Genomic DNA, 19,341 nt, shown 5'->3' on the forward strand with positions numbered 1-19,341 from the left:
CTAGGCGGAACTTAGCTGGGACAGGAAAAAAGTCACCGCATAGCCTTTCACTTACTTCTCGCTCGTTAAAAAGCTTTTCTGATAACGCCTCTAGGCAAGTATTGTTGGAGGTTGCATTATCTCCGGTATGATATCCCACGCGTTGAATCCCAAAGCGCTTCAGGACATCAGCAATCAGACCGGCCTGAGACTTACCCGAGTGGTCTTTTGGACATTCTAGCAGCCCTAGGAGCGCCTTTCGGAGCCCGTAGTCCTTATCGACCCATTGTCCACATACTGCTAGCATACCATGCCGATGTGGCGATGTCCAGAGGTCAGATGAGATGTGAATCATCGAAACGGCAGACCAAAGGGATTGTGCCAAATGATCGGCGTATAACTCATAGTTCGCTGAAATATAGCGCATTACTGTACGTCGGGAAGTGATTAGGCTATACTCGATAGCAGGATTGCATGCTAGGGCCAGGTCCTTTAGCTCATCCCACTCAACCTGTCAGTCAACCATCGAAAAGGCCACCCTGCGACGCGTAACAAGGCCGATGATAGCGTCGATATAGGCCTGCCGATTGAAGGCATTCCGTAATGCTGCCGCGGATGGCGTGGTGGATGAGGTGATATACGTGTCGAGAGATTGCTGAGATCGATTCTGCCGGCTGGAGAGCCCGATCAGACACGGGTGGTGATTTCTTATGTGACGCCGCGCATTGCCCTTATAGCCATCCTTCCATGGGCTCGCCTTGCAGTACAAGCAAACATATAAAGCGCGAGGCTTTGCCTTCTCTCTGGTGAAAAATCTCTCAGCATCGATGAAGTCGGGATTAGAAGAGGGTGTGCTGGGCACATAAGATGATTCCGATAGTTACCATAGCGATGGCTTAATGGTATAGGTAATGAATTCAAGAGAGAGAAAGTCTGTTGGCCATCGCCATTGTAGCTGCGGAACTTGTATTGAAGCTTCCGAACGGATGAGTATGAGCCATTGGCCGCTTTGCAACAAAGTAAATTTGCAACAAGCTAACTTAACTTAGACTAAATCAAGGGTTGAAATAGTGGGGATGCCGGCGTGAGTTTCATGAGTTAACTCATGAGTCAGCGGCGATAACTCAGACTCAACTCATATGAGTTTTGTGAGTTTGAGTTATGAGTTAACTCATGAGTTAAGGTTTGAGTTAACTCAAATGCCCAGGTATGGCAGCGAAGTCGAGATGCCCTCATCGCCGCCCTGTGCACCTGACTCTGAGTCATCACTTGTTGAACAGTAGGATGGCCGCACGGGGTATCGTGTGACCTATCGGTCAGCTGTCGGCGACCCTAGACCCATTCAGGAAAGCATAATAAGCAGACCCCTCTCCAAGGAAGGCGGGGGAAAAAAAGTTGAACAAGACACATACAATTAAGGACATCAAGGCGCACGCGATCCGTTCAACAGAAGGCAAGTAATTGATCAAACGGATGTTGATGCGCAGGCGGTGGCTGGCCCATCGAGAAGTGGTGGTCAAGGAGGGCCTACGCGAATGAAGGAAAGGCGATGTGGAGCGTGCGGCAAGACAGGACATAATGCAAGGACCTGTCAGATAGTTGTCGCTATGTCTCTAGAAGAATATAGCGATTAATTTTACTTAATTAATAGTCTGTTGTGTTTTTATCGCTATTTCTATCTGAGATGTTGGGATGTTGTGTTGCACTCGCTTGTCTGTTGCACTCGCTTATCAACTACGTTATGTTGTTTATATTGCGCAGTAGTACTGGGTGAACAGTATATTTTCATCAAACTTGGTTTTTCATTGTTGAGATGAGAGTTCTTCTCGGGTTTATATCTCTAGTTGATTTCATCTGGGACTTTAAACTTTATATCTAGGGCTTTCAGACTAACAGTCTGAATCCTGAAGATAAGGGGGATTCCCAGTTTTCCAACACCTCATCAAGCCAGTTGGCTGCAAGCAAACTCCACTCCAGGGCCGTTCTCGGCCAATCGTAAAATCCCAATTTGATGACGTAAGGATAAGTGCGAAATGACAATACAGGCCGCCCGCGGCTCATTTCTCAAAGACAACTGGGGCTATGCTCAACTGATGCGAAATCGCAGATTCATTACACTGATCATCACGACAATCTCTTCATTCTTCCCTCGTATGCCATAGTTCTTCTTTGTCCTTTCATTGCACGACTCATTGCTTGTATCCGCAAATCCCTCCATCTCTCACTCTCGACGCGTGCATACCTGACCGCGTCAAAACGCCACAATGGGCAATCGCAAGAGATTGCAATCTGTCGTGGAGGAGAACCGCGCTTATTGCCCTTTTACGATTTCTTACGCGACAGGTCCTTCGCGCGCCGATCAGGAACGCCATAAGAACAAGAAGCAGAAGTGCGAACACCAAGATGACGATAAGCGAGTTCAACTTCAAATCTCTCCCTTCTCCCCAACCGGCAGGTTCAAGACCCACGACACCATGGATCTACATTACATGGTCGAACCCAGGAAACAATGGCAAGATATGACGCGCTACAACAGCTTTGTCCGTGAGTATCCGATGAAATCTCGCCTTCTTCAGTATGGCTGATTCTTGACAGTCAACAACGTCAAGTACTACAGCGAAGGGTTCGTTCAGGTTGCCAACGAGTTTACCATTGAGCAACAAAAGTATCAACGTGATGGCAAAGGTAGCTTTGAGAAGAACAATGATGACTGGGTCGCGCGCGTCCTCGAGATTCGTGCTTCCGATGAGCATCACGTTTACGCCCGCGTCTACTGGATGTACTGGCCCTATGAGCTGCCTCGCGGAACCCATGACGGCAAGAAGACTGTGCAAGGTCGCCAGCCGTACCATGGCGCTAAGGAACTGATCGCCTCCAACCACAGTATGTTCTAGCATACTGACCGATATTATGCTGTGCTGCAGCGCGTCTAACCGACTTTTCTAGTGGATATTATTAATGTTGTCAGTGTTACAGGACCCGTCACCGTCAATCAATGGATTGAGTTCGATGACGAGGAGATTACAGACGAGCTTTACTGGCGTCAAGCATACGACTGCCGTACCTCGGAGCTTTCCGTATGTTGCGTGGTACCTCATCTTGACTCCGCAAGCGCTAATATGCATATAGTCGGTTGAACTTATATGCAAATGCCAAACTCCCGCCAACCCCGATAAGACCCTTATAGGATGCACGAGCTCGGAGTGCGGGAAATGGATGCATCAGGAATGTATGGCCCACGACATTCTCATGCAAGTATACGAACGACTGGGAACCGATAAACCTCATCGAACCGAGGGATCGATGGTGGAGAAAAAGAAGCTCGAGGAGGCAACGGATCCTCTACCGCCCGTCGATGCCGAGGAGCAGAAGACCCAGTCTACGGTCGATGTCCGGGATGGGACAACTCAAGTCAATATCCACGTCAAGAAGGCTGTTCGCGAAACGCCTCGTGAGACTGAAACCCCAGCAGCTGGGCCAACGCCCTCTAGGTCTATCACCACCGCATCGGTTAAGGGATTGGCCAAGACAGGCCGCAAGAAGAAGATCGCAGACTCCAAGCCATACCAAGGACTCTTTGAGGCCAACCTCAAAATGCGAGACGGGCCCACAGCGTGGGAGATCCGCGACCTGCGTGAAAACGTAACAGGTGGTGATAAGACTTGGACTGAGAAGGCCTCGTGTTTGGAATGCGGCGCTAATATCGACTAACTACTTAAGAAACGGACTATATGACTACAACGGGTTTGCTTATGTGAGTAGAGTTATCGAGGTTTTGGTGGTGGCGAAGTTCGAGATTGCTTAGGCTAGTCATTTGACACCATACGTGGCTCGTGGGAAATCCACGCTTGTAACATTATCATCTCGACGTCGTTGCCTACCCAATAAGGGTTGCACAGCGATAGGCAGAGACCAATCGCCCTAAGTAGCCAAAAATAAATTAAGTTAAACTGAACTATATTGCCCGTTGGCTCATGTGGGCCCGAAGGGCCCAGGCGAGCCAACCTAGCAAGTCTTATCACTCTATCTGCGCGTAATAGCTGCAAAGCGAAGGGATTTGCCTCTATAGATGGATGGCGTGGAAAGCTCAGGGTTGATAGATCGTCAGATGGGGGAGTATGAGCAGCCATGGTTGAAGGGTAAAGGATAAAAGGTTATTATTCATTGGTTAAATGTATTGTGCCCTGTAAGGGCCGGTGAACGATTGACATTGACATTATGCCGTACCAATCCTCTTGCTTATAGTTATGGGACTGCAATTCAAATCTGCAGTCAAACTACACAGTACGTACATACCGTCGGTGGTTGGTCTAAGAATCCTGTCTCTTGGAAAAACTGATTAAATTGGAACACACCACCTTTTCCGCTGTCACGGCTGCTGACCACAATGTCGCAGAGACGTATGTCATGTTTTGGATTTGGCACACCACCGCCGATATCGACGAGGAGTCCGATGCCGATATTCGGGAAGCTGCCAAGCATGTCTCCTGCTACTGCCGCGGCAACAGCCGTATCGTACTCATTATCAAGCCAGTCGGCAACCCCTACTTACCTAAGACTTAGAAGCACGGGAAATCAGGAGGCAGCTTTCGGAGATAGCCGATATCAACTCACGACTGTCCAGCTATGGCTGCCATGTGCCAAAATGACGCACTAATACAGTCCGTTCAACGGTCAGCTGTTTCTACAGCTGAAATGAACAGATCAAGTAATTCATCTCTCAAAGTTTGGATGTTTTGCAGTATGCAAAGGTTGCTTTCAATGACCTGACCAAGGTTCCGATCAACTACACCAACTACAATTTTCGACCCAGAGTAGTGTAAGTGTAAATTATGTAAGCAACTGTCCGGTGTAGTGGGTGTAGTGTGCTACACCAGCGCCTTTGGTGGATGTAGTTGACGGTTGGTTTGTCGTACACTTCGCTCACGTGACTTGCGCTCTTGATCATGGATGGTACTACCCTCACTCTCTCCCTCGTCGCCCTGAGCCCTCAGCCATGCCGTTGCTTGTTCTGCTAATTCGCCATCACTCATCCCAAGACCCTCATAAATCTACTCTTCCTCGCGCCACGAGATCAACATCGGATCCAGTTCCTTGACGATCCCAGCCCTATACCATGACCGCGATACCTGACAGATGGAGATAATTTGGGCATCCAGAAGGCTTCGCGACGGCACCGCCATTCTTCCTGCAGCTGAAAAGAGCCTCTCGCACTCTGCAGACATTGGCTGAATGGTCAAAAAGTCCAACGCCATCCGCGAAAGTCGAGGGTATTTCAACCTCCTTTCATGCCAGTACGTAATAGGATCGCGAACTCTCCTGTCACTCGCTTCGCGGCTACCTTGTCATGTCTCGTATTCATCACCTTTGACTGCTTCATCGTCTGAAGAGTCGTATCTTGCTGGCATATGACGACTGTTGGCCTCGAATGGGCTGAAGAACTTGCGTCTTTTTGCTGGACGTTGGTCGTCTGACTCGTCTGCTTGAGAGAGGGTATCGGAATTCGCGTACTCGGTCCTCCAAACTCGGTAACCCATCTCCTTAGCCTTGTCGACCCATTCTGGATGGGTGTCCCAAGTGTGCTCGAAATACGCCCACTTGTATGCAGGATGGAGAGCAAGACCGGCATAGTAGATGGGTGTTTCATCTAGAGCTGAATAATACTTTTCAAGCTTATCCCAGGCGAGATTAATCCCGATCCTGAACTGTTCGGCGTCGGGAAAGCCTGCTGCAAGCAATTTGTATTGCTCTAGTTTCGAGAGGAGCTCTTCGAAACCTAGAATCACATCCCATATGTTACCATATGAGCCCAGAAACCCTCGCCTTCTCTTTCTAACTTGTCCGTCACCCTCCAAAGTCCTCGCTACATTCTCATAATGCGTCAATATCTCCTCCAGGCACTGGAGGGCTTCCCAGTCGCTGTCCGTTAGCTTGTTCTCCTCCTCGCAGATACGTGGCAGTTTTGCGGACTTCCTGACCTGACCCGTCCTCTTCGACCTATTCTCATCTTCCCACTCCTGTTTGTACTTTACCACCAGTAAGATAAGATATGGCCGAATTTTGAGTGCCCTACGGATCATGTACAGTTGGGAAAGCCAGCGGGTATTATTGTCTCGCACCACGGTAAGTGGCTTCCTCGATCGTTCCCTTAACGAACTGGCTTTGCTGATTGCATCTTGTTGAAGATCTCGCAGCAAGTACATCAATCTGCTGGACCGAAAGATGTCATAGACAAGGTTATGAAGCTTCCCAACAGGGCCCTTGCTCCTCCATGATTCCCAGTCTGCTTCCGGCAGGGCCGACGCGCCGGAGAGTTGCTCTTCGAAAGCGCTTGCGTTCTCGCCAAAGAGCAACGCCTTTGCTGACAAGTTGACCGTGTGACCGAAACAGCGGCCTCGGCGAGACGCACCAGTGAAGCCTAGTTCACGACCAATGGCCCCCATCGCTGTATCATTATTCTCTGCGTTGTCAAGCGTGAAATATCCTACTTTCTCGGTAATCTGGTAGGCTGTCAAGATATCAAGGACTTGAGCTGCAATATTCGATCCACTGTGGCGTACGGAAACCTCGGGCACACAGGGTTCGGATCAATTCAACGAGCATCAATATAACACCTCGTTGATAGATAATAGATGATTACGTAATGACAGGTGGGTTGATTGATAGAAGTTGATAAACAAACGACATTGATTGATAGATGTTGGTATCCGTTGATAGGTGTTGCACCCATATTTGCTGACAAGCCAAGCCTCTAGCTGTTAATCCTCAGATTCTTCGACATCTGGTATCATGTTGCCCGTCCACTTCAACATTGGATCAAGATCCTGGATCACACCAGCGTGGTACCAGCTCCGGATGGTCTGACAGAGTGAAAGAGTATCGGCATGCAGTCGGTTGCGCAGAGGAACCACCATGTGACCGGTGACGCTAAACAGACGCTCGACCTCAGCACTCATGGGAAGTACAGTGTGTAGATCTAGAGCCATGCGTGATAGCCGAGGGTATTTTTGCCTTCTCTTGTGCCAGTAAAGACGCGGGTCCTCCACATGCTTATCGCCTGCAGCGTGATCATGCTCCCATAGTTCAAACTCATCCGGCTCAGTTGCCGCTGGCGACGCACATGGTGACAAGGAGGCTGACGTTTGCCCGCTGACGTCTCGCCTTTGCTTTTTGAAGTTTGTGAATTTGTTGGTCGAAAGACGAAGGGCTTTCCTAGGCGGCTCGAGGACGTCTTCAGCGTCAATCGGCAAATCTTTGTACTGTTCACGCCATAGGCGGTGCACCTGTTGCCTCGCTGCGTCGATCCAGTTGGGGTGATCTTCGTACCACCCGTCGAAAGCGTCCCAACGTTTCCCAGGATTCAGAACCGCGGCAGCGTAGATCAATGGTGATTCACCCACCTTCGCGTAGTAGGAATCGAGCTTCTTCCACGCATTGTTGACGTTCACGACCAAATGATCACCTTCAGGAAGACCTGCCACGATGCCCTTCGCAGTCTCGAGGCCGTCGAGGAGAAACTCATATGCATCAAGGATTTCCCAACTTGCGCCATGAATCTGGTCAATGGCTTCCTCGCCAAGGCTTCGCTGTTTCTCGCGAGACTGGGAGTCGCCCTGCAGGGATTTGATGACAAGCTCAAAATTGAGAAGGATGTCATGGAGAGCTTGTATTGCCTCCCAATCACTCTCTTCCAGCCTATTGCCTTCCTGGAGAAAGTAGGGTTCTCTGACGCCCTTCCTCAAGTTGCCGCATCTTGTTCGGTTCTAAGAGTTGAAATGTGCCCTAGCCTCGAATATGAAGGTATCGTAAAAAGGCTTTAGTCGAAGCGCGCGTTGCATCATGTAGAATTGCGAAAGCCATCGGGTGGCATTGTCGGTGACAACCTTAACTGGTTTATGGGCTTTGAACCCAGAGTCTTCTGCTGCCTCTCGAATGCGGTGCTCCTGGGCCGAGATAAGCTTCCTCGTCCATAGGTCTGACCGATTGACTTCTTGACAGAAGTTGTGAAGCTTCCCAATGGGTCCTCTCTTCCTCCACTGCTCGTGTTCGCGCTGCACAGTAAGCAGGCCATCGTTAACATCCCGCTCGAAAGACTCATAATCTTGGCCGAAAAGAAGGGCCTTTACAACCAAATTTATAACATGACCCAGGCAGCGAACTCTGCGCTCTGGCCAATGAAAGCCCAGGGCATCCCCGATTTCCGCCAAAGCCGTATCGTTGTTCGATGCATTGTCGACAGTGAAATATCCGATCTTCTTCTCGATATCGTAGGAGCTGATGACTTCGAGAACCGCAGCGGCGATATTCTTCCCAGTATGCCTGCCATCCATTTCAGGCAGACCAAGCACAATTTTGTGGGGTTGTGCCTGTCGGTCGCGATATACGGCACTGACACCATAGAGTGAGAGGCCGTTTGTTGAAGTCCAGCCATCAAAAGCAAGATGAACTTGACCAGGGCTCTCCTGAAGCGTCTTGGCTACCAGCCCCTTGTTTTTCTCGTATTCGCGAAACGCAATCGCCCGCACGCTCTTGTCGCTGATGTGCGCGCGTTGGATGCCGACCGAAGGGCTGAGATACTCGAGGACTTCGCGAAGAAAGGGATGTTGCGCGGTGCGGAAGGGCAGGTTGGCGCTGACCATCCACTTGACCATCTTGCGTTGGAACTCCTCCTTGTTGAAAGAGGCAACCAGTCGATTCGCCATAGCTTGCTGATTCGCGTCGTTGACGTCGAGGCCAAAGAACGAAACGACCGACATCTGATCCGCCATGTCATGTGGACGTTTCAGAGTATTCGGTACGGTTCGCTTCGCGCTCGCGTTGCGCACGTTGTGGAAGCTCGAGAGATGTAGCTCAACGTTGCTGAGGTTTCGAGCGTCGTAGTGTGAGGGTCGAAGGTCTCGCTTCTTAACGCAAAAGCCGCAGACCCATGTGGCACTGTTGCCCGCCTTTGAGATATCGAAGCCGAACTTCCATACCCATTGTCTTGTAGATGACCTGCGTTCACTGAGGGTGTAGCCTTTGAATCGTTCGAAGACGAAATCATGATCCTCGTCAGTAAGGTCCAGGGGGTCAGAACCTGTAAAGTTGGCATCATGAGCGTGGGGATGAGGGGAGGCTGATTTGCTTCGCAAAGGCGTTGACGGTGTGGATGATGGAGCAATGGTGGCCGAGCTCTGCATTTCGTCAGGTGGTTGCTGTTGGCGAACGCGTCAACGACGCGTCTCGTTGCGCGCGAAATATCTTGCCTCGGTCCGCCCACCTACCCTGCAGTCCGCCGTCAACAAACATCAACTTCATCAACGTTGATGCCATCTCGTTGAATTGATATGTCTTGGCGAGTAATGAAATTGATTGATAGATATTGAAACATCTCTGACGCCCGTTGATTGATGGTTGATGCTCGTTGAATTGATCCGAACCCTGGCCACGTATGGGGGCCAGACTCATTGCCTTTGGACCTAGCTTGAACGCCATAGCCGTGAGCCCAAAACCAGCCGGTAGCTTGTCCAGTTCGAGCTGAGAGGACCCAATGGCTGCGGACAGCCTGCGATACTGCATCCCAGTCTTTGATGATTGAACAGCTGCTGCGAGACGAGGAATCGCGCATCGGCAAGGTTGGATCTCCTGGATAGGATATTTCCGATATGTTAGCATCAGTTGTGTAACTAAATAAATCGCTTTGAGATGCCATTTGGGCAATGTTCTGGGTGGCATCAAGGGCAATGAGAATCTGCCAAACCAAGACCCAATCGAAAAAGGGGGAGGGCGTGGGGAAATCGGGAAATGGGAGGACGGTTGGGGAAGGGATCGTCAGAGATATCAATACTTCGGAGTAGGAGGATGCCATTAGTACCGAGAAAGTACAGCTACCTTACCCAATTTTCACCAGCCGTCTTGGCATCTATCTACATTTCGTCTATCTACCGGACCTCCAGGTAGATAGATAGATGACCCACATGCCCTCTGGTAGATAGATAGATGTAGATCTACATCTATCTACATCTACATTTCATCTACATCGGTAGATAGATTCGCCAGCCTGCAAGCAATCGTGGTTCGAATGAATACTGCATGTGTACACGCTCGGTAGAGACAGGAAGTGTAAGTACGATGTGACGACAAGCTTTCCTGCCTGTTTCAGGATCGAGAGCATGTTTGGATCCATGCCCTTACCACAGAGACGTACCTCTCGAACGGGCTGCCGCGCATTCGATCGTAGCAAGACAGCTTAACTCGGACGCGTCTGTGGACGGGGGCCAACTGCTACTGGTGCTTGGCAGAGATTTGGATGCATTGCACGATACCATCCACTACATGCAAGGTGTACAAGATGCGCAGAACACGACGATAGGAAGATTGTTGGCATGTCAAAGACGTTTCTAAAGAGAAGAATTTTCGAAGAGCGGATGTCGGAATCTACCTAGTCTAGATGGTATCCACTCTAGATGGTCAACAGGGAGACATGGGTTAATATTCTATCAAGTGAATATGTTCACCTAAGAGCGACATATGTGGCAAGATCTTTCATGTATATGCACATTCGTTTATCATTAGATAGAACGTTTAACTCGACAACTGTTAATGGCACTTCTTTACCTGGATATGCGCCCCCCCTCTCAATTAACATGGGTAGAAAAAAATAAATAAGCACATGGCAGGCACGGAGCGGTGCCGTGGGGTGTGGCCAAAGTTGGCAACCTCATATTCAAACGCTTTCCCACTATTCTGAAGTTGTGGAAGTCCAAGTGGAGAACAAAACTGAGTGAACATGAATGGCAAGAGCGATCCTGGCACTAACAAGGAATGAAAACCAAGCGGTCATTACCCACGAGAAATTATTTTATCGCCCTATTCATGTCATGGTTCGTCGAACCGTGCACCAACGACCAGATCATAGCTAAGGCATGCGCTTTCCCACCATCCTTAGTAGGAACATGAGCCGTTGACCCGTAGTTTGGGCGCTGTTTGGATCCTGAGTCCCTGGTAACGAAACTACCCATCTCGATGTTGGGGATGTCCGCATTGTCTGCGAGGGTCTCTGTAGACCTGATGGTGGTTTTTGTTCCCGACGATGGCAGCTTGGGACTGTCAGACATGTCTTGGTCTTGAGCCATCTTATGTTATATGGGAGTGTTATTGATGTTGCAAGTGTAACATGAGAAGAGGTTAGTTGTTTCTGTCGTTGAATTGTTGGGCCCTTTAGGTACTTCAATGTTGTGGGCTTTCTTGTGCTGAGATTACATACAATAGTTTGAATTATGCTTAAGTTAGTATATTGCTGCCTACGTTCTGCCTGGGTACACAATGTCTCACGACCACGCACAGCTCCCTAGTGACCCTTATCTCCATCGGACAGACTTTCGTCCGTCGGATCAGTGTTTCGCCAACAGCGGACAACGGAGAGAAATCTTTCCCAGAGATGGTTAGGGGTATCAATGTGATAAGAGAGGTGAAAAGTACTTTAATATTGTATGAATATTGAAAAGTAACTGTTTGATCAACACACCATCGGCTAAAATGCCCGGTGGGGTATGAACCAAAGACAGAGGAAAAGGGACAACCGATTTCGCCCTTTACTGTACAGATGCTCAGTCTTGTACCACGGCCACAGATCTTAACATCGGTCTTAGGGGAGGTGGCCTGTACTTGACTCGTTTTGCTTAAAGGGGGCACTTCATTCTTAGGGAAGTCGAAGCAAGGTATCATTCGTCCATATATGGCAGACGCCTAGGCCTGAAGCAGATGTATAGACCGATTTCACACCAGACGGATCATACTGTAGACATTTCTTGGCTAGTCGGCAAAAAAACCAACTGAATATGGACGGAATATGGAACAAAAAGACAAGTGAATGGAAATATGAAGCAAGTCGTACCCCATTATCACCTCAATCGCTTCGAGAATGGTCGTGTATGTATATCAGCTGCATTATATCACCACGCCGCCAGCCACCCTAGATCGACACAGCGCATTCTGGCTTTGAAAACCGGCCCAACACAGAGCCAGATTCCTGTTCATTGCTTGAGCTGCCAAAAGACGCGAGGAGCCTTATCTGAACCGAAAAGAAGATGTCAGACATGATCTCGCAACTGCCAAACGAGATTCTACGAATCATTATGGAAAATGTTGGGTACTCCCCCAATTCTTACCCTTTTGTTAATGCATCGTCACCGGAACGAGTGGGACAGAAGGTTATCTAGTAAGGTCTCACTAATACAGAGCCCAGGTCACCTCGATCAGAGACCTTAAATCAGCGACTGAAGTCTCGAAAAGAATCCGGAGCGTTTGTCTACCAATCTTTTGGCAGTCCGTCGAGATTAGACCCAAAGAAATCTCACACTATACAGGCCTCCACGGCTTACCACTACTCAATTTGTCCCCGGTATCTTCCAAATACATCAAACACCTGCATTTCCGAAACAATCTAGAAGGCTGTTTGGGGGTTTATCAATGTCCTCATTTCAACGGACCCCGCAAGGCAGATCTGCTGGTATACGATTTGGATGACGATGACTTATACGATCTGGATGATGGCGATTCAAAGGATGACGAACTAGACTGTCTCGATGGAGTAGATTGGGGCACGCACTCTCGAGATTTCGACCACCTCAGTTTTGCCAGCGGGATTGTTGTCAATGGACTCTCTCATAGACAACTCCGAAGCTTCAGGTGCGTCCGGCAGAAACCCACCAATCCGAAAAGAAATCCTAACGAACGTCCCTAAGTTGGGACTTAGGGACCTGCATCCCAGAAACAATCCTAGGGCCGAGCGGGATCATCACTTTGCGGCAGGATTCAGTCGAGAACATATCTCTCACGACCGATCGTAGTTGCTTAATCGATGACGACAGCACAATTACATGGTGCCCCCACCCTTACAATCAAGGATCTACCATCCATCTGGATAATTTCAAAAACCTTAAATCCTTTCGCTGGAGAGGCCCACGCCGCGAGGACATCGATACCCTATCCAGCGCCATTAAGAACAATCGGACAAACCTGATAAAGCTCGAGCTTGACTTCGTAGCTTGGGATGACCGGCATGGTGACTGGTTTCCATCCACTGAGCAATGGAATGAATGTCCATTGTTGACGCAAATTCTGGGTACGCCTCTGTATCCTCCATCACCTATTTTCCTAAAGTTGCAGGAACTGTCTATCTCTTACGCCCCGATTGGACCCGCATTTGCTTCTGCACTAGACATCCGTTCACTGGTATCGCTCAAGCTGCACTATTGTAGTGGATGGACCAAACTTGTGGAGAATTTGACTGAGTCAAGTATCACGCTGAAGCTAAAAACGTTCGAAATTTGCGTCTACGAGTGCAACGACCGATCCGAAGAGCAGAAGGCCATTACGGACCTCTTGGGGTCTTTCGGCGGATTAGAGAAGCTCCACATATTTCTTCGTCACCCATGGCTTACATCATGGATTCCCACCCGAGATTTCTGGGCAAGCGTTCTGAAACACCGTGCTACCTTGAAGAGTTGCATTCTCGATCCGCTCTGGGGCGATAGAACAGAACTAATAAGGTCTGCCTTTGGAGAACAACAAGGTTCGGTTCGCCAGTAAGAGGCCTCGTCCCCGCAACGACAGAATATTATCCTACAGCGGTTATTGCACTATTATGAGATGAAACCCAGGGCTAACGTCCTGAACCTGTTGGATGTTGAATGCCTTGGTCTGATTAATGAGCCGACATGTCTTGTAAGCCTTGAGGGTCTTCTGCGACACCGCCGTCAGTGATTGCGCCCTGGATGTTACTTGCTGACTACTCTATAGAGACGCACACTTCTTCCCTTTGCTGAAAAAGACTGCTTGAGGATCATCCATATCCGTACCGGAGATGGTATGAGAAGCTCCTGGGAATGGAACTGGGTCTGGAAAGATTCCGTAGAATCGGAGGACAGGATGAAAAGGTGGAGCGGGAGTTATAGTGGAGCCGACCTCAGAGCGTTGTGGCCTCATGTGACTGTCAAATGCGCAAGATATGAGCTCCAGGATAGGTTCTGTGCTTTCGTTGAGTGGGCATTCGGCGCTGGGGGCATTGCCTCCCTGCGAGCTATCGTAGTAGGCGACTTCTCGATCAAATGCGACGATAAATGCACCCGCTTCAGTATTTGTCGAAATGAAGATGGAATCTTCACGTTCCTTGACGGGCGAGACGGACGACGGGACCAGGCGCTGGATGATTACCAGGACTTCTTAGCATCCTGCCGATAACGTTTATTTTCTGATTTTCAACCTTCGCCAGGGTAGGCATAGACATGTATCGAATCTATCGAATCAAATTCCGGTAGACAATTACAGCTTAAGATTTCAAGGCCACAACTAACAACTCATATCTTTTATCCCATGGAGAGTGCTGACTGACACTAAGTACAAGGAGATGTAGGACTGCGGCTAATCAGTGCGTTGGTAAGAAAAAACTGACCCAATCAGAAATCGTATTCTATCGGTACTTCTATTTACTAGATAATTTTGCGTGCGAAAGTAGTACCAGCAATTGTCCGAGTTACATAGAGACATTGCACTCATAGCAACCTGATCTCGAGTACCTACCTCCTTTTGTCTCTATTTCCGGGTACCTGTCCTAATGCTTCTCTCAACCGCGGAAGACTGCTACAAGCTACACAAGGGGAGTTAGAACCGCGCCTCCTTCGACTATGCTCTTGCCATGGAATCCTATCATTTCTTTTATCTGACATTTTTCGTGGCCGGGCAAGTCGCCGTGCTTGTACTGACGACTGATGGTAGGGATTGTTGCTCAGATCGAACGAGATGTATATGACTACTTTCGTTCAACTATTTTATTAGTGTCCGTTACGGTAACATTTCTCTACCATAGTTGCGCGGCGGATACAGCAGCGAACCCATTTGAACTCCCATCAACCATCACGCGATAGTGATAGGGATGACGGCAATTTCGAGGTATGCATCGATGCATGATAAAAAAAGAAAAGGGTATGGACGAATGAGAGGCAGTCAATTCTTTGTTTATGTTTTCTATAATTTTTTATCTTCTTTTACCTAGACTGCGTAGGCCAGAGCAAGGTGTCAGTGAAAGAATCGCTTTTTGTTAGTAATGAATGCCGGAATTGTGGATCTGATCAGATACAACGCGCATAATGCCCATAGAGAATTTAGAGAATCTAAGGGCTCGAGTTTGAACGCCGAAATGGCGTAAAAACTGACGAAAGTATACTGTATCCAGATGTCAACAAAATTCAGGATACAGCCAGTATCGGCTATATAAGCCTTTACCGGGCGATAAGGGCGCCTTGGACAGTTGGAACACACAGCGAAATTGGTAGACTATATTCGGACGCTTTCTCGTTAGTATGGTCGGACGTTTTTGGATCCAGGTAGCGGCGGCAGGTAACCTTGCTTGGTTTTAGGATTGATGCTGCAATACAGAGGCGCCGATACGGACTATTCATTTTCGACATCCATATTCGCCCTCGCCTCCTAGGGCGTGGTGGAATGCTACCTGATGCCGCTCAAGTACTGCACGCGTTTGGTAATTTAAGTGTCCCAGATGGCTGGAAGGTACTGTATTTTAGATCTCACCCTAAACTCAGAGGTCGAAGGCTCAGATGGAAGCAGGCACTCGGTAATATGCTAGACTTGATGGTCTCCCGAACTCCAGGTGACAGCTCCATACATGCGTATTGTAGTGTTGTTATATGAGTACAACTGTTGTATAGTTGTACAACAATAAAGCGCTTCATATAATTGGTCAAGTTGGTAGTGTTAGCTAATCAGATATTGGTTTTATCGTATACACCAGAAAAGTGACGTGTCACGATGGCCTTGTTACGCCGTGAAGCTATCCGCCACCGGCTGAGTAGTAAGCGACCTCACTGATGGCTACAACCCGTGGCACACTTATGGCTCTTAGACGCCCACCGTTAGCAGACAGATATATAAGTTTATGTTCTCTTTACTCCTCGGATAAGCTCTTTCACGGCCAAGGATAACTGTCGTGAATAGTTTCACGGACAGCACGAACGCCACATCACAACTGTTGAATGTTGGAGGGTTCACCCTCAGCTTTAGGATTAAAGTTTAGGATTAAAGTTTGAAATCCTAAACTTAGATCATAGGATTTTCATCTAGGACTTTCATCTAGGACTTTCATCTAGGACTTTCTAGGACTCAAGTCCTAGAAGGAACCAGCCGAAGATATAAGGTCTCAATAGTCCTTCGATTTCGAGAGGATGAAGAAATAACAATACACCTTAATATCTGACAGAAACCAGAATTTTGTGTAACCTTACGCGACGCGGGCAGGGGCATAATGACTGGCAGTGATTGGGCCAGATCACAGAAGTGGGGCTTATCCAAATAGCCAGATATCCAAATAAATCTGGACATCGCGATTTGATTTGATTTGGATAACATTATGGCCCATTTGATTTGATTTGATTTGAATAGATTTGGATTTGATTTATTTGTTTGCAAGCCTGCTCTCTTAGTAGTTAATACTGCAGGTAAGGCTTGTTGAAGTAAAGACAGTATATTGATAGCTAGGAAGCCAAGTTATAAAAAAAAAAATGCTAATAAATGTCTCCTATCCTTGAATGTATGGGATTAGGGAAGTTGTCAAGCAATTAGTGCTAAGTTAGTTGCTGGGTCTTAGCACTAATTGGAAGTTTTCGAACATTAAGCTCTAAGAAGGAGAAATACGGTGGGGTACACGTGACGTAACAACTGGAGTCGTAACATGTTACGGTTGCAGCTAACCACTAAGCCACAGGGCATAATGGTTGAGTAACTTGTTGTTCCAGCGTTTAAGTGCTATCAGGGCTCTGGCAGAGAACACCCAGTCCAAGCTTTAAGAGTATTTTAGTAAATACCTATCCCTTGCTAACATTAGGTTTTTATAGAGAAAGGTTAACTTACAATAGGGATAGTACAGCAACGGGCACGCTTGCCAATACTGGCACAATTGGCCTTGAAGCTATTGATGCTTGTAGGAGTAATAGTAGCTGTTTCAGTAATTAGCCTTTTTCTGATATTCGAATAAAAGATAATTGTTAGTTATTACTTACGGTTGGAACAGTCAACATCAACAATATCACCAACACCAGCACTACAGCACTGAGTCTGGCTATAGAGAGCTCCAGGGCAGGCATCAAAATTGCTGCCGCTGCCGCCGCCGCCACCACCATAACCAGGAGGAGTAGCGAGGACGCTGGCGAAGAAGATAGCGAGAACTGGGAGGAACTTCATTTTAGAGAGGTAGATTTACTGTTTCGGGATAGTAAAATATAATTGAATGAGATTAGAGGGGTTGCAAGATACTGAAAGGAGGTAATAAGAATGAAGAGAACAGAAAGATAAAAGAGGAGGTAGAGGCAGTATTTATAAATGTTCTTAGGTCTATCAGAGGGTGACTGGAGGTGACTCGTCATGCATATTGGCGCTTGTGGTTAAAATTACAATCCAAAGTCTGAGAACACCACACAGTGAACACGCTGCTCTTAGTTTTCTGAGGCTAGCTCAAATCTTTCAATACGACAATACTGCGGGGTTCCTGCATTGTTAAAGCAATAAGTTCAGCTCCCCGCTATTGATTCTTGGCGTCCGGTCAGGACAGGTGCCAGCCAAGTGGCGTCCAATCAAAGACGGAACTGATGGCTTCCAAGGCTCACACATCACAATTCAGGAATGTCTGAGGCCTGTTGCTTTGTTATCTGTAAGGGTTGAAAATATGCAGCCGCTTCCCTTTTCATCAATGCCCAGCGCAGCCATGCAACCAACAATGATATTTAAACGAATCATGATGGGGCTGCTCTGTTCTCAAGAAAATTGAAAGGAGACATTCTCGCACACGGATACGCTTCCGTTCGACCGGTGAGGCTGGCATGCCATTTTAAGTTAATGCTGGTTCATCTCTTCGTACCTAAGCCAATGGCCACATGCAGCCGAAGGTCTCATTATGAGAATTGATAGTCTCCCGATGACTTTATTCTCGAGGGTCATCAGCTGGCTCTTCCATCAAGGTTGGGATGTGATGGGCCGATAGGGTGATCTCTAAATGACTAAGGCAGCACAATTCACCACTAGGGTTCCAGTTCAATTTTAGTTTAGATGCCTAAAGATCGAGAGTCACGGAGCTGGGGGGTTTTCTGGGTTATGACATATTCCTACAGTCTGAAAACAGTTTGTTGTGGACAGGCTGGCGGTCCATTCTGGTGAAACAAAAAGGGGTTGATTGTGTTGTTGTTAGTTCTAAGTTACATGTGTCTGAGAGGAGCACAGCTCCTTGCATAGTATCCACATCCTAGCCACCAGCAGATCGGACCACCTTAGCCACACTGTCTCAACACATTCCATTTCCATCCACGCAGCTTCTCGTAGAATGGATGGAAATAGACGCTAAGAGTGGGCCCGTGGAATCCAGGCCTTAGCGTTGCATTCATCACGTGCATGGACATCCTGTTTTCAATAGGTAGTTCTTCTTGAAAAGCCGAAACATACATGACAGTTGAAAGCTGAAAGTTCCGTGTGACTTGGCAGCATTGTAATTGGAACATTCAGAGGGTCAGATATGATGGAATGGTGGAGGCAATTGTAACCGCCACTCTTTTTTCTGCTTTGAGGGGCATTTTTCCTTGTGAAGATGACAAAAAGGGACGTCGCATGCTTTTCTGAGTCAAGGTCAGCGTTGAAATATGCATGGCGCAAGCTGAAAAACAATCCTTGTAGGATGCCCATGATATGCCGTGAGAGAGAGAGAGAGTTTATTACGCCCGGGAGAACGAACCTCATAGGGCCCTAGCTTATAATTATCCTACCTTCGTGTCAATCCTCATTTGGCAAAAAGCCCATGATATATCCAAATATCGCTGTGTCCTAGATCGCATCGTCCTTTTCCTCGGCGAAGTCTCGTGGGGTTAGTAGGTCGTGGCAAGTGCGCTTGGACACTTTTTTTATGTTCCCGGCTCCGTGGCGTGGATATGGAATGGATATGGATCCATATGTTGATTTCGTGGTATGGATTAAATACTTGTTCATGGCTGCATAAACACAAGCTTACCGGCAGATACGAGCTTATAAGTTATGGCTGAAGATGATTATTGTGATTGGCCGGTGACGATGAAAATGTTGAGCAACTCAACAAGAGCGCCTTTCAATATTCGTCCGAGCGGGATTGAGGTTGGATGTTGAGAAGTGGACGATCTGAATGTAGATGATTTGTATAAATAAGACTGGTGATCTCCTCATTCCGAGACTCACTCAGGCTCAACCACTGGCTCAACTCTCCTGACCACTCTATCAAGAACATCAACACATTTTCATCATACCTTCGCTCCAGCCGCCAATATGAAGTTTCCAACCTACATCGCTCCTCTC

At 47.9% G+C, this 19,341-nt stretch overlaps 3 protein-coding genes across 3 annotated transcripts; 2 read left to right on the forward strand and 1 right to left on the reverse strand.

Moving 5' to 3' along the window:
- Positions 1-2,243: 2,243 nt before the first annotated feature.
- Positions 2,244-3,690, forward strand: FPOAC1_013144 (uncharacterized protein; the record flags this gene model as incomplete). Its single annotated transcript, XM_044857486.1, has 4 exons — positions 2,244-2,523; positions 2,575-2,862; positions 2,926-3,056; positions 3,109-3,690. The coding sequence occupies 4 exons, from the start codon at positions 2,244-2,246 to the stop codon at positions 3,688-3,690; spliced, it is 1,281 nt and encodes a 426-aa protein (XP_044701669.1).
- Positions 3,691-12,047: 8,357 nt separating this feature from the next.
- FPOAC1_013145 (uncharacterized protein) lies at positions 12,048-13,551 on the forward strand (the record flags this gene model as incomplete). Its single annotated transcript, XM_044857487.1, has 3 exons — positions 12,048-12,158; positions 12,206-12,648; positions 12,810-13,551. The coding sequence occupies 3 exons, from the start codon at positions 12,048-12,050 to the stop codon at positions 13,549-13,551; spliced, it is 1,296 nt and encodes a 431-aa protein (XP_044701670.1).
- A 3,221-nt stretch (positions 13,552-16,772) lies between these two features.
- Positions 16,773-17,214, reverse strand: FPOAC1_013146 (uncharacterized protein; the record flags this gene model as incomplete). The annotated part of the gene is made up of 3 exons (XM_044857488.1): positions 16,773-16,814; positions 16,885-16,970; positions 17,034-17,214. 3 exons carry the CDS (start codon positions 17,212-17,214, stop codon positions 16,773-16,775), a joined length of 309 nt encoding a protein of 102 aa, XP_044701671.1.
- Positions 17,215-19,341: the final 2,127 nt, after the last annotated feature.

This window comes from Fusarium poae (genome assembly GCF_019609905.1).
Source record: "Fusarium poae strain DAOMC 252244 chromosome Unknown contig_1, whole genome shotgun sequence".
Classification (NCBI taxonomy): domain Eukaryota; kingdom Fungi; phylum Ascomycota; class Sordariomycetes; order Hypocreales; family Nectriaceae; genus Fusarium; species Fusarium poae.